The sequence below is a fragment of the Oncorhynchus tshawytscha genome, linkage group LG05 (genome assembly GCF_018296145.1).
Source record: "Oncorhynchus tshawytscha isolate Ot180627B linkage group LG05, Otsh_v2.0, whole genome shotgun sequence".
Classification (NCBI taxonomy): domain Eukaryota; kingdom Metazoa; phylum Chordata; class Actinopteri; order Salmoniformes; family Salmonidae; genus Oncorhynchus; species Oncorhynchus tshawytscha.
In genome coordinates, this window is record NC_056433.1 from 12958285 (window position 1) to 12973386 (window position 15102).

Consider the following 15102-nt stretch of genomic DNA (forward strand, 5'->3'; position numbering starts at 1 on the left):
TTCATCTACAATGTATGTTCTTAACCCTGGGCAACATGGGCCTGGGAGGGTCACAGGGTTATTGGTATCCACAGTACTCTACCAATTATAATTTTTCAACTCAACAGGTCTTGTATTGAATACTTCTCAATACATAAATGCGATGTCATTTCAGCTTGAAAACTACAACATTTTCGCTCCAATGCCAAGAGGCAGGCCTTTAAAATGTTCCTTCCTAGGGCCTGAAACTTGGCTAGTCCGGCCATGCAGTACCGAAGTCATAGTAAAACTCTTTGTATGCTATTTTTTGTGTTTTGATTATGAGGGTTCCTGATTAATTTTCTCCGACCCCAAAAAGTTTGAGAAGTTTGAGAACCCCTGATCTGGAACATTGACTGACTTCAGATTATTCACGCTTTTTCCAAAACGTGTTGTGTTACAGCCTGAATTTAAAATGTATTAAGTTGAGATAAAAGTTTTACAAATTAATACAAAATGAAAAGCTGAAATGTCTTGGCTCAATAAGTATTCAACCCCTTTGTTATGTCAAGTCTAAATCATTTCAGGAGTAAAAATGGGCTTAACAAGTCACATAATAAGTTGCATGGACTCACTCTGTGTACAATAATAGTGTTGAACATGATTTTTGAATGACTACCTCATCTCTGTACACCACACATACAATTATCTGTAAGGTCCATCAGTCAAGCAGTGAATTTCAAACTTAAGAAAAATCAGGTTCTGTGGTAACTGGTTAATGTGTACATTTTTATTATCAACTGTTTCATCAGAATAGTAAGAATAGCTGGAGCCCTTGAACTATAATATGTATGTACTGCACAATCTTTAGTCACCAATGACATTGTGCCCAAACAACTAGTACTGTATTACACACACCAGTGTCATGCTGACAGAAACATAGATTTACTAAATTAAAGCAGCAAACTTCCATGTGAAAAGTACATCAAGCCTAAAAAGTATTGTTTTGATAGAAAACTGGAAACATGAATTCTAACAAAAAGAGACCAAAAAATGGTAAGATCAATTTCATTAGTATTCATCAATTTGAAAAACAATTCGGGGTGTGTTTTCAAAATCTTTACATTTTGTGTGTGTGCGTGTGTGTGTGTGTGCGTGTGCGTGTGCGTGTGTGTGTGTGTGTGTGTGTGTGTGTGTGTGTAAAAAAGACTACAAAAACATTACATATCACTTCAATTCAAACACATTACTGTCTCACATTAAATAGTGTTTTACCTCATATTTAGAAAGTAATGTGTATAGGCACATTCAATTTACGGGTAATTTTGCACATCGCTACACAATTTTTGGTCCACAAAATTCCATATTATATCCATGTTATTCACAACGCTGCCCAACTTTTATAGACAATATCAATTTTCAGATTACTTAACATGACTGGTAAATGGTACAGTGGTGTCAACCACATCTGGGTTCAAATACTATTTGAAATCTTTGAAATACTGTAGCGTTTGCTTTAGTATGTCTCGAAGAGTTCAAACCCATATGGTCTGGGTTTGAACTCTTGCAACTAAGCTATTGGTTCCATTGTTCCAGACAAGCTCAAGGAAGTATTGATTTCAAATAGTATTTGAACCCAGGTCTGGTACGACCTGATCATCCTTTAACTTGAAGTGACACTGTCCAAAGGACCCAAAAGGTTGATAATCAAGGCCAGGGGTTTGTCCACTGACAATACATGCATTGAATAAACGTTGCCCATCAATATAAGGCAAATTAATAAGAGAGAAACCGAAAACGACATAAGGACAGAGTTGCTAAGAGTGAGCTCAGACAGCCCAATTTTCTTCCAACCTAATCTCGCTCAACCCAAATCACATTACACGGTACATTGTGTCAGGATTCTGAATTGAAAAGCCAACAGTGTCCTAACGGACGAGCATCTATAAAATGTCATATTTACTGTAGCCAAGGGAGCTCAATGTTACATTAACACATCGCCGTAGGCGTCAGTAATCTCACAAGTCCTCTGAACTCAAATACTTCTTCAGAGGAAAGACTGAGGAATATTTGCTTTGTGAATTAAGCACCTGTGAAGCAGCCAAAGGCTTTTTTGTTTCCCACCTCGCCAATGATTTATGGAGGGTTACTGAGAAGGTAATCATCTCAGACAGTTTATGTTTTGTGAGAACTACCGTATACAAGTCCTTGAGACTGATAATGTTGTTGAGCACTGTGACATCATCGCCACAACCAGGAAGTCTCTTGGGTGCTCTCCCGTTTCTAGGAGATAGACGTGTTACAAGTGACTGCACAGGCGGAGCCCTGCTCAAGAGAAGGCTTAAGATGGTCTACCGCATGTTTTCAACAGGTCGTGGTGGATTCTTATTTCTTAAGACACTGGTACATCAGCGCCCGTGGGTTGAGCACATAGCGCTCTGAGTTGAGGAACTTGGTGAGGTACTGCGGTACGGCGGGCCGCGGCGTCATGAAGGACATGCCAGGACTGACAGCCATGACCTCGGCGATCTTGCGTTTCATCTCGCCAATCTCCTTATCCTGCTTGAGTACTTTTCCTGTGGGACAGAGGTACAGTAGAGTCACGATAAGCGATGGAGTTATAGATGAAAAATATAATTTATGAAGTCACTGAATTACTGTATCTGAACTCTCTTTACAGTGTCAAATCCTCACATAATAATCAGGCATACAGTATAACTGGAATATTCAAGCAAATCTTCCATTGATATCAATGCAAGATTTAAGTTCAAGATCAAGCGACACGTGCATATCTCAAATTGGCAATCGGCTAAATCAATGCTATATAGAACTATAGCATAATTCTACAGAGCTATAACACAATTCTATAAAGCTATGACATAATTCTACAAAGCCTTAACATAATTCTAAAAAGCTATAACATAATTCTATAAAGCTATAACATAATTCTATAAAGCTATAACATTATTCTATAAAGCTGTTACACAATTCTATAAAGCTATGACATAATTCTATAGACCTATAACATAATTCTATAAAGCTATAACATAATTCTATAGACCTATAACATAATTCTATAAAGCTATGACATAATTCTATAAAGCTATGACATAATTCTATAGACCTATAACATAATTCTATAAAGCTTTGACATAATGCTACAAAGCTATAACATAATTCTATAGACCTATAACATAATTCTATAAAGCTATGACATAATTCTATAGACCTATAACATAAAAGCTTCTATAAAGCTATAACTATAATATCTATAGACCTATAACATAATAAAGCTATAACATAATTCTATAACCTATAACATAATTCTATAAAGCTATAACATAATTCTATAGACCTATAACATAATTCTATAAAGCTATGACATAATTCTATAAAGCTATGACATAATTCTATAGACCTATAACATAATTCTATAAAGCTTTGACATAATGCTACAAAGCTATAACATAATTCTATAGACCTATAACATAATTCTATAAAGCTATGACATAATTCTATAGACCTATAACATAATTCTATAAAGCTATAACATAATTCTATAAAGCTATGACATAATTCTATAAAGCTATGACATAATTCTATAAAGCTATAACATAATTCTATAAAGCTATAACATAATTCTATAAAGCTATGACATAATTCTATAAAGCTATGCCATAATTCTTTAGAGCTATAACATAATTCTAGAGCTATAACATAATTCTATAAAGCTATAAAATGATTATATAGCTCTTTAACATAAATGGGGAGGGGGACCTTGTGTTATCTCCAGCTGCCTGCGGGTGTCTCCCAGGGCTGAAAACAGGTCCAGTTTGATACGCGTCTCGGCGCTCAGGTTGTACTCCAGGTGCTGAGCCTTGTCCTGCAGGGCTGACAGGGCAGAGAGCAGCACATCCTGCTCCTCCTGTTCCACATAACGATACTTCCCCAGGGCCTGGGATGGGATCAGGGAGAGAGACACTCGCAATAGCCCCAGGGCTACATAGAAGCAGACTGGTTGGCACCCAAATGGATTAAGCTACATTTCACTGTTGTTTTAAAGCGAAGCCATGGTGAAACGTAGCGAATTCAGTTTGGATGCCAGGCTAACAAAGGAGCGTGGACTAACAGGGCCGTGTTCAGTAGGTACGATACAGGAGAAGGAGGTTTGGAATTGAGTGTAAGGTGGTGGTTGTGCCTGGAGTTGTCCAAAAATAAACGATTGGTTTCGTTTTCCGTTTTAAACCGTGTGTCCTACTGAACATGACCCTGGTGGTTTAGCAGTCATTCTGAGGTGCTTTTAACAGGATGTGCTTTGGTTCCCCAAACTTGTAGAATGCATTTTTTTTGAGTGCTGAAAAATTGCAACGCCCTCATTAGAAAGCCAATTTCCCCAGTTCGGGAACCAATGCACCACATGACCACAATATCTATTTCCAACAGTGATGGTGGATTGGTGGATGGCCAGCCATTCAAAAAACAATGTGAGCTGAATATTTATTTTAAACGCTCTAAGGACATGATTCTTTCTTTGTTTTTTGTAAAAGAGGTTTTTAGATATTCACAAGTTAAGTGGAGGTAGTAACAGTTGTATTGGGTTGTATTACTAAATAACTAACTAGTAACCTATGATGAATTCACTTTAAGATGTACAATGTTTTATGAAAGACTTGGCTTCTGCCTCTGCAATGTCTGCATGCTTCATGATGTATATGTCACCACAAGAAAACAATCATCACAAACAACAAGATATTAAATATATGTGAAACGAATACAGTTAGCATACAGTATCGATGAATGCAAATACAAAGTGCCCACATTACAGTACGTTGAGTTCAGGCCAACACAAACAAAACTGAAGATCTGAAAGTCCTCAAAGCACTGGCCGAAACACCATTTCCTGCTACTCAAACCCACAAACACAAATAATGACACAGATAGTCACACGCAACAAGCCACAAGTCTACAAAACGGCATATCCAAAAACACAAGACAACGGAGTATCACTTCAACAACGAGCAAGACGTGAAAATGCACAAACTCCACACGTACATTCGTACGGAACCCACTCGTGTGAAAGAGTAGTACTTTTTTTTGTTTTTACCTCCACTTCATTCACTAGAGCTATTAGACGGCCCTCTTTCCCTTGACTCTCCAGCTGTAGTTGTTTGTACTCTGTCTCTAGATCTTTTTCTTTTTTCCTTAACATTAGGGTCACAGAGTGTTCCTGCCTAGTGTGGTGGAAGATAGAGAGAATAGTACATGCTTTGTTTCAGGTGGTCAGAGAGGTGCTGCTTATTTGTGGGATTTGGGAGGTGGTTGGGGAGGTGGTTGGGGAGGTGGGGTAGTCCAAAGACAAAGAAACATGACAACATCAACAGCAAGCGATCTTGGGATTTTGGGGGGGGCATTTTGAAATCCATCTGTACTTTTGTTTGCGTAAAACAAATATTGTACTTCACTAATTATTATGCTTTTTTTACTATGATAGTTGTTACCGGCTGCAATGAAAAGAAAGTTAATAGTACAGCAAATAAAAGAAAGAAAAGCAAGTGTTGGTGAAATTAGGATCTGGAGCAGGGGTTCTCAGGGATCCCTGGAGGTACTGCAGGGGCTCCGCTGTCAGATCTCAAATGTTTTTTTTCATAAATATTACTAACAACAACAGATGAAATTAATTTTGGCCAAGTGATCCAAATAACTTTAGAGGGTGCTATACAATACAATGCAATATTATTAATCTACAATGTATGTTCTTAACCCTGGGCAACATGGGCCTGGGAGGGTCACAGGGTTATTGGTATCCAATTATATTTTTTCAAGGTCTTGTATTGAATACTTCTCAATACATAAATGCACTGTAATTTCAACTTGAAAACTCCAACATTTTCTCTCCGATGCCAAGAGGCAGGCCTTTAAAATGTTCCTTCCTAGGGCCTGAAATTTGGTTAGTCCGGCCATGCACTACCGAAGTCATAGTAAAACTCTTTGTATGCTATTTTTTGTGTTTTGATTATGAGGGTCCCTGATTAATTTTCTCCGACCCCAAAAAGTTTGAGAAGTTTGAGAACCCCTGATCTGGAACATTGACTGACTTCAGATTATTCACGCTTTTTCCAAAACGTGTTGTGTTACAGCCTGAATTTAAAATGTATTAAGTTGAGATAAAAGTTTTACAAATTAATACAAAATGAAAAGCTGAAATGTCTTGGCTCAATAAGTATTCAACCCCTTTGTTATGTCAAGTCTAAATCATTTCAGGAGTAAAAATGGGCTTAACAAGTCACATAATAAGTTGCATGGACTCACTCTTTGTACAATAATAGTGTTGAACATTCTTTTTTAAATAACTACCTCATCTCTGTACCCCACACGTACAATTATCTGTAAGGTCCCTCAGTCGAGCAGTGAATTTCAAACACAGATTCAACCACAAAGACCAGGTAGGTTATCCAATGCTTGCAAAGAACGACGCCTATTGGTAGAGGGGTAAAAATTTCAAAACAGACAATGAATATCCTTTTGAGCAAGTGTGGATGGGGTATACACCCAGTCACTACAAAGATACAGGCGTCCTTCCTAACTCAGTTACCGGAGAGGAAGGAAACCGCTCAGGGATTTCACCATGAAACCAGTGGTGACTTTAAAATTGTTACAGAGTTTGGCTGTGATAGAAGAAAACTGAGGATGGATCAACAACATTATAATTACTCCACAATACTAAGCTAAATGAGAGAGTGAAAAGAAGGAAGCCTGAACAGAATAAAAATATTCCAAAACATGCATCATGTTTGCAACAAGGCACTAAAGTAATACAGCAAAGAAATGTGGCAAAGCAATTAGCTTTTTATCCTGAATACAAAGTGTTATGTTCGGGAAAATCCAAAATAACACATTACTGAGTACCACTCTCCCTATTTTCAAGTATAGTGGTGGCTGCATCATGTTATGGGTGTGCTTGTAATTGTTAAGGGCTGGGGAGTTTTCAGGATAAAAAATAAATGGAATAGAGCAATGATCATGGCAAAATCCTAGAGGAAAACCTGTTTCAATCTGCTTTCCACCAGACACTGTGAGATGAATTCACCTTTCAGCAGGACAATAACCTAAAACACAAGGCCAAATCTACACTGGAGTTGATTCCCAAGAGGACAGTGAATGTTCCTGAGTGGCCGAGTGACAGTTTTGACTTAAATCTACTTAAATATATGGCAAGACCTGAAAATGGTTGTCTAGCAATAATCAAAAAACAATTTGACACAGCTTGAAGAATGTGTATAATAATAATGGGCAAATGTTGCACAATCCAGGTGTGGAAAGCTCTTACAGACTTACCCAGAAAGACTCACAGCTGTAATCGCTGTCAAAGGTGCTTCTACAAAGCATTGACTCAGGGGTGTGAATACAGTATGTAAATTAGATTTCTCTATTTCTTTTTCAATAAATTTGCAAAAATTCACTTTGTCATTATGGGGTATTATGTGTAGATGAGTGAGAAAAAAATATTGAATCCATTTTGAATTCAGGTTGTAACACAACAGAATGTGGAATAAGTCAAGGGGTATAAATACTTTCTGAAGGCACTGTATATAGTGTGCACTACTTTTGACCATAGTACTATGGGCCCTGGTCAAAAATAGTGAACTACATAGGGAATAGGGTGCCATTTGGGACGCAGCCTCAATAGCATCTGAGGGTAAAGGTTGTTGCGTTACATGCAAGTCATACATTTATATGCATTTGAATACAAAATAATGGCGGAAGGTGAGAGAGTGAGTGCCATACCTGTTTGGTAGACTACTACGAGCTAAGATGGCCGCCTCCTCTAGTTTGTGAGCCTGGAGTTCGGCCAGCTGTTTCTCTATGGAGAGCCTGGCCTCTGTCTCTGCTCTGGTCTTCTTCTCTAGCACGGCGCTGATCTGCTTGTCTTTCTGCTTGGTCTTGGTCAGAGACAAGATCCTGAAACACAGAGTCAAACCACAATGTACCCAGACTCATGAGCCACTGCGGCCTAGTGGTGGCCCTCACCCCCATCAAAGTTGCCCATCCCTGTTCTAGACTATTTGGTCTGTATCCTACATGGTACCCTATTCCCTACATAGTGCACTACATTTGACCAGAGCCCTATGGGCCCAATAAGGTGCATTTTGCATGCAGCATTGGTGTATGTGAATCAATACATTCCATTCCCACTAAATTGGTTAGAAGGTTCAAAACATGAAAAAGATTTCAGTAGCACTTCATGTGATTCTCCAAAGCTAAAGTATAATTTCAGCCAGTAGTTTTGAAAGAAGTGATCATGAGCCAAAACAGGTCCCTGAAAATGTTGCACAATTGGGTACTACGTAATTCATTTCATGTTCCGTCCTGTTTTTTTGGGCAATTTGTATGAAATGTTTTGAATTCCAATGTGTAAAATATGTTATGAATTTGTAAGTGCTGAAGATCCCGGACTGCATCTTTAACATAGTTATTTCATTTTAGTATAATCACATTATTGCATCAAGGTACTACACCACATAGCTTACTGGTGCTAACCTGGCTTGAGTACAATACTCAATAGTGCCATATGTGGAGGGTGGTGGGGTAGAGGGGGGACATGACATAACATTTCAAACAGAGCGTCAGTGCATATGATAATTATAAACAGTAAATGTTTTATTGTCACATCCACTAGAGAGGTGCATGGAATGTGTTGTTTTACAGGGTCAGCCATAGCAAGTGCCTTGCTCAAGGGCACATCTACAGATCTTTCACCTTGTCGGCTCGGGTATTCAAACCAGCGACCTTTCGTTTACTGGCCCAATGCTCTACCCACTAGGCCACCTGCCTAGTAACCAGCAGGGGGAGCCAAAAACAGAGTATGGCAGACAGACAGGGAACTAGGGTCACTATGTGAGGCAAAACAAAATAGACCATAAAATGCAATGTTATCACTCACTTGCTCTGGAGCAGATCGTTGTTCTGCCTGAGCAAAGACACCTCGGGCCTCAGGCTGTGCTCGCTGTTGGTCAGGTTGCAGACGTGGCTGCGCAGCTCCTGCTCACCTTGTCTGCTGGCCTGCAGCTCGCCCTTCAGCCTCCTCATCTCCTGCTCCAGCCTGGGAAATGGGGGAGAGGGGGAGGGAGAAGGGGTAGGGGAGAGGGGTAAATAGATAGAGGGAGGTGGAGAGAGAAGGAGGTGGAGAGAGAGGGAGGTGGAGAGAGAGGGAGGTATAGAGAGAGGGAGGTAGAGAGAGAGGGAGGTGGAGAGAGAGGGAGGTGGAGGGGGAAAGATATATAGGGGGAGAGAGAGATAGAGGGGAGAGAGAGAGGGAGGTAGAGAGAGAGAGGTAAAGAATAAGAAGCGACATCTCTCTGTGTGTCTCCAAAGCCAATGAAATGAAAGTGAATGGCGGCGGAGTATCCCTACTTAGTGATTTGGTCAGCGTGAGGATTTGGCGCGACGGGGCCCTTGTCTGTGGCGTGCCGATTGGGGCTGACCGTTTTGGACCCGTTCTTCTGCTTCCTTTCAGACCTGCCAGTGGGAGGAGGCGAAGGGATGTTAGCGGCGCCAGGGGACATCCTGCGTGCTTTGGGGGAGGAGGATGAGCTTTTGGCGGCACGGGGGACTTTGCCGCCTTGCTCCTCCTGAGGTAGATTTTCGGTGGTGGCCGAAGACTCAGTCGACCCTCCTCCTGTCGACCTTCCTCCTGTTCCACCGTCGGTGGGGGGGTATCTGGGTTTGGAGGACGGGGGTGGCTGGGGATTTGAGTCTCCCAGCGTTGTTGCCTCCACACCCCTCTCGGTCCCTCCCTGCTCCACTCCACTGTGGATCTGGAGGCAGTCCATGGTGAGTCTCTCGTCAGACGCCACAGCACCGTTCTGACACTGGTACTGACTGGACTCAGGTTTAGGCCTCCACTTTGAGTCTGCAGGGGGGAAAGAGCTATATTTCAAAGAAAATATCTAGCGAAAGAGTATTGGACTCACAGTGAGATGTAACATTTATCTTCCTACATGCATAGAGATATTAAAGTGGAGCATTAACTAAAAATGTCCTCCTTTGGCATTATATGAGTTCCAAATGGCTCCACTTTCTCTATGTACTGAACTACTTTGACCAGGGCCCATCTAAAGGGTTTAACCTGAAAACAACTGCCTTACCAGGGCCCATCTAAAGGGTTCAATTTGAAAACAACTGCCTTACCAGGGCCCATCTAAAGGGCTTAACCTGAAAACAACTGCCTTACCAGGGCCCATCTAAAGGGCTTAACCTGAAAACAACTGCCTTACCAGGGCCCATCTAAAGGGTTTAACCTGAAAACAACTGCCTTACCAGGGCCCATCTAAAGGGTTTAACCTGAAAACAACTGCCTTACCATGGCCCATCTAAAGGGTTCAACCTGAAAACAACTGCCTTACCAGGGCCCATCTAAAGGGTTTAACCTGAAAACAACTGCCTTACCAGGGCCCATCTAAAGGGTTTAACCTGAAAACAACTGCCTTACCAGGGCCCATCTAAAGGGTTTAACCTGGAAACAACTGCCTTACCAGGGCCCATCTAAAGGGTTTAACCTGAAAACAACTGCCTTACCAAACAAAGTAGTACTACCATTGGGTGAGCAGTAGGCACAATCTCTGCTGTACTTACTGCCTTTGCAGCTGTACTTACTGCCGTTGATGTCTGTGATGCTCTTGGGGTAAAGCTGTACTTACTGCCATTGTCGTCTGTGATGCTCTTGGGGTAAAGCTGCAAGCCCAGAGGTAGGGACTGTTCCAGGAGGTGCATATGGAAGTTGTTTTCGCTCTGCACAGCTTTCTGCGTCCGCAGTTTGAAGATGCTGGTGAAGTAACATGTGGCGTCGAACCCCAGATAGACAACAGGGTAGCCAATGCTGGGGGAAGGGGGGCAGGAGAGAGAAAATAAATATTAAATAATGGCCTACATTATTGTGTGTCATGATGACAAACACGTGCATGAGCAGAGTTCGCCACTTGTGATTCATTGCGATTTTAAGACGTTAGCTTAAACCCACTCAATTCAAGCGGTTGTGAAAATCCTTGGCATTTAGAAAGTATCTACAGCGTATAAACTGGGTTTGTTTGGAAGATTCTGCTCGAGGGTGAATATTTGGTGAGAAGTGCTTTGTGTTTCAATCGACCTACCAGTGCGCGGCGAAGAGATGAGACAGGTTGGCGTGGGAGTTGTTCAGATCTTTGAGCCTCAACGAAGCATCCGTGTACACCAGCATCACCCACAGGGACACCCACAGGGACACCGTTGACATACAGATGCCTTTCTCTGAGAAGAATAAATCAATTATTATAAAAAACATCACAACTTACCAAGAGAAAATACTAAGCTTATGTTCATAGCTAGTGTAGCTACCACCAGAACTGTGCTTTTACAAACAAAACAGCATAATGTGATTCCATTTCTATGTAACGGGTTGAAACATTCAATTACATCAAATTTCATCATTTATATTATGTCAGATTTCATCATTGTAAAAGTTTACATAATGGAAGGTTTCATCTGTTACCAGAATGGTTTGTTTCAACTCTTTACAGAAACGTGTGACTTGTTAGACATCAATTAAATAACATTCCACATTATCCTTATCTAAGGCATTCCACAGCTAGGCAATACAATACATATTGTTGAGCTGTAAAACAGGCTTCATATACTTACCTGTGTGCCAAATGTAATTGAATAAGACATAGGTGCTGGCTGCGAAGAACAACCAGTGGAGGGGAACAAAAATGAAACAAAAGATGTCCAGGGTGAACGCCGCACATACAAACACCACACAAATCACCTGCAACAGAGAGACATTATGTTGGTGCTGTGTTGGACAGCTACATTTTATTCTGTCTTGCTTGAGTTTCGAACAAGATGACAATGGCTGTGGTATATAACAGGTTTATAACATTTATATAACAGGTTGCAAGGCCTAAAACTATTTTCAACAATATTTTGATCTCAATACGTTACTGTTATTGACTTCCATCTAGTAGACCATTAAGGTAGGGCAGCATCCCAAATAGAACCCTATTCCCTGTGATATAGTGCACTACTTTCAAAAGTAGGGTTCTGGTCCAAAGTAGTGCACTATATTATAGGGAATAGGGTGCCATTTGGGACACAAGATAACTGATAAAGTCCTCACCAGCCCATGGCAGTGGAAAGTGGTATAGACGCTCCTGAAGAATAGCCAACAGGGCCACAGGTATTCCAATCGAAACTCCAGTATAAAATCTGCCAGGAGCACCAGAGTCCACACGATCATAAACTTCAGAAAGGTGTAAGCGCTGCAAAACAGGCATAGAGAGGAGGATATGAAGAGTTTAATTCCAAAACGCTATATATCCATTTTCAGAAATGTTGGTAAATTTGTTTTTTGTTTGTTTAAAGAACTATGGTGGAAAAATGTCAAGATCATGTTATAATACTTTTATTGCATCAAATGGTTGTTTTATCCAACAGAATAGAGTATTTTGTTAACTATTGCATGTGTGTTCTACTGAGGATGGGCCTCTGGGAAATAACACTGACAGGAGATTTGCGATGTCTTTTGGGTGATAGAACCTAAGAGTATTCCAGAGCATGATTTCTATACGGGGCCAGACACTGGTCTCTACACAATGAAAACTGCTGACACAGCAGATACTGTCTGCTATGTATTATAGGTATCTTTCATACAGATCTTAACCTTGTGACCAATTCTATATATCTGTTGTTCGTCATGTAGGTTGAAAGGGGTTTATCTTAGCTATAAAAGTCCTTTGTACTTTTGTCTCGGGGCTCTCAACGAATCATCTGAGCGTGAATCTTCGACCAGCCATGAGCAGCCATCATTATCGTAGAGCATTACATCTATTCACATGATATGTGTGTGTTGTATTGACCTGCTCCCTTATTAATAAGTGTTTAAAGATTTTTAAGTATAATTCTGACTTGTGTGATAAGTTCTCTTCTCATTTGATAGTAAAGAAATTAACCACCACAGAACATAGGAAAGAGACTGGTGTGTTTTTTCACAATCTAATCATGGCATTGGGTTGTTCAATGACAGACATGTATTTGTTTGAAACATATCACTAGATAGTTTGTCTCTATGAAATGAAACATTCACATTTTGTTGAAAAACCCCCAGATATAAAAAGTTAGCATTGCAAGGTTTTACACCGTCTAATGATACAAATAATGACATTTTTTTGTAACGAGCTGTACAAATGATACATTTGTGACATCATATTTTTAAAATATATATATTTTAAAATGAATCAGTACAGTAATATGAGATGGTGGGTGGTGGACCGTTCTTGATATACACCGGAAACTGTTACAGTTCTTGACTCAAACCGGTGAGCTACCATACCCCATTCCAAGGCACTTAAATATTTTGTCTTGCCCAGTCATTCTCTGAATGGAACACATACACAATCCATGTCTCAATTTTCTCAAAGCTTGAAAATCAAATAATTTGTCTCCTACCCTTCATCTACACTGATGGAAGTGGATTTACCAAGTGACATCAATAAGGTATCATAGCTTTCACCTGGATTCACCTAGTTATGTCATGGAAAGAGCAGTCTAGTGTTTTGCAACAAAACCAATTACAATATACATCTAAGAGGACTGTAATATTTTACATACTAGTACCCATAAGCATTCATTTCTGATGAAAAAACACACAAGTGTGAAAATTGGTGGATATAGCTTTTTGTAAATAAACTCTTCTGATGTAAAATGTGTGTGTTATAATTTTATGGAATAATGGTAAAAGATAGATACTGTGAAAGATACTGTTACTTTTATGTAAAAGGTGTGCAAAACATTTTGAAGTCTTGCTTCATTAAATATAATAAACGGACTTATGCATATAAAGCTTCATTAAATTAGGTGATCCATAGACTCATATAGGGATTCATCTCATTAGGCAAATAGTGTGATCACTAAATCACGATTCATTACATTATTTTACATTTGGGAACCCAACCTAGTTTTATATAGGCTATCATCTTGGAGAAAATAGACACTTGGATAAGATAATGCCTACATTCTCTCATTATAGACTACACTCCTGTCTTGTTTTCAACAACTCCTTTGTTCGTGCGCTCGACACCTACATAGCGTACTGTTATTACATCAACCCCTTTTTTGTTTGGTAACCATGACAACGTTTCATCCGCGATACTGGGTACCAACCCCCCTCCACACACACACACACAAAGGAAATGAAAGAGGAGATGATCTCAATTGAAATGTATATTCTAGTCCTTTTACCAGAAGCGCTTTTCCAGAGCAACTTCCAGTTCGTGAATTCAGACACTGAACATACCTCAGCGCTTTGTCTCGTCACAAAGGGGACATCGCGAAATCTCTATTGGTCTAGACACGCTGTCTGTAACTAAATGCCTGAAATGCCTACCTGGTAGTAAGCTGACATTGTACGAATAGGTTTAAGTAGGCCTATATCTATTAAGGTCAGAGCATATAATAATAATAATAATAGCCTACACGATTTTTGATTATTGTAGCATAATTGAATGGTTAGCCTTCAAATGAGAGAAGATAGCCTGAATCATGTACTGTAAAAACTACCCACATCAAGTTCCAAAGGCTTATTTTTCAAGTTGACTCCGCTATAATGTTTGTAGGCCTATTTAGCAACCACAATGTCATTTTCCATATCATACAGCGTCCAAGAGTAGGCTAAAGGGAAGAAGCAATTATTGTGATAAAAATAGACATCAGGTGAGAATGACGAAGATGCGCATTACACAAAGCCTAGCAACAACAAAAGCAACGGCATCCGGTCGATGCGTCACCTCACTATACCTTTCAGATATCTCCTCCGTAATTTTTATCTTTTTCATTTTCCGTAGCTTGCTTGCGTCCACATAACGTTTCTTCATTGTATGGCTTCTATTCCTTGTGCTCTAATAATCCGCAAAAAGCGGCAATCAATGTAGGAAAAAACGAATATGGATGGCCTTGTTAGAAAACAACCTGATATTTTGAGGCTTTGTGTATGAATGAAACTCCACCACGGATGCTACTGTACGCATGTGCAGTACTTCGACGTCTCAAGCGCGCGATGGAGACAACACTCACATGAGTGCTATACGGAATCATTGGGATGTCGCTACCCCAAAC

The 15102-nt window shown here is 40.0% G+C and overlaps 1 protein-coding gene across 2 annotated transcripts; it reads right to left on the reverse strand.

The window, feature by feature from the left end:
* Nucleotides 1-727: 727 nt before the first annotated feature.
* On the reverse strand, nucleotides 728-14915 carry si:dkey-12h9.6 (macoilin). Of its 2 annotated transcripts, XM_042321508.1 has the most exons (11): nucleotides 14785-14915; nucleotides 12110-12251; nucleotides 11632-11758; nucleotides 11106-11241; nucleotides 10656-10834; nucleotides 9370-9868; nucleotides 8900-9058; nucleotides 7744-7917; nucleotides 5063-5189; nucleotides 3736-3913; nucleotides 728-2534 (listed from the first exon to the last, which is right to left on the reverse strand). In XM_042321508.1, exons 1-11 carry the CDS (start codon nucleotides 14859-14861, stop codon nucleotides 2344-2346), a joined length of 1989 nt encoding a protein of 662 aa, XP_042177442.1. In that variant the 5' UTR covers nucleotides 14862-14915; the 3' UTR covers nucleotides 728-2343. The 2 variants fall into 2 exon arrangements, 1 of the variants encoding a protein (XP_042177442.1); XR_006083351.1 differs by lacking the exon at nucleotides 5063-5189 and having other exon boundaries at nucleotides 2411-2534.
* Nucleotides 14916-15102: the final 187 nt, after the last annotated feature.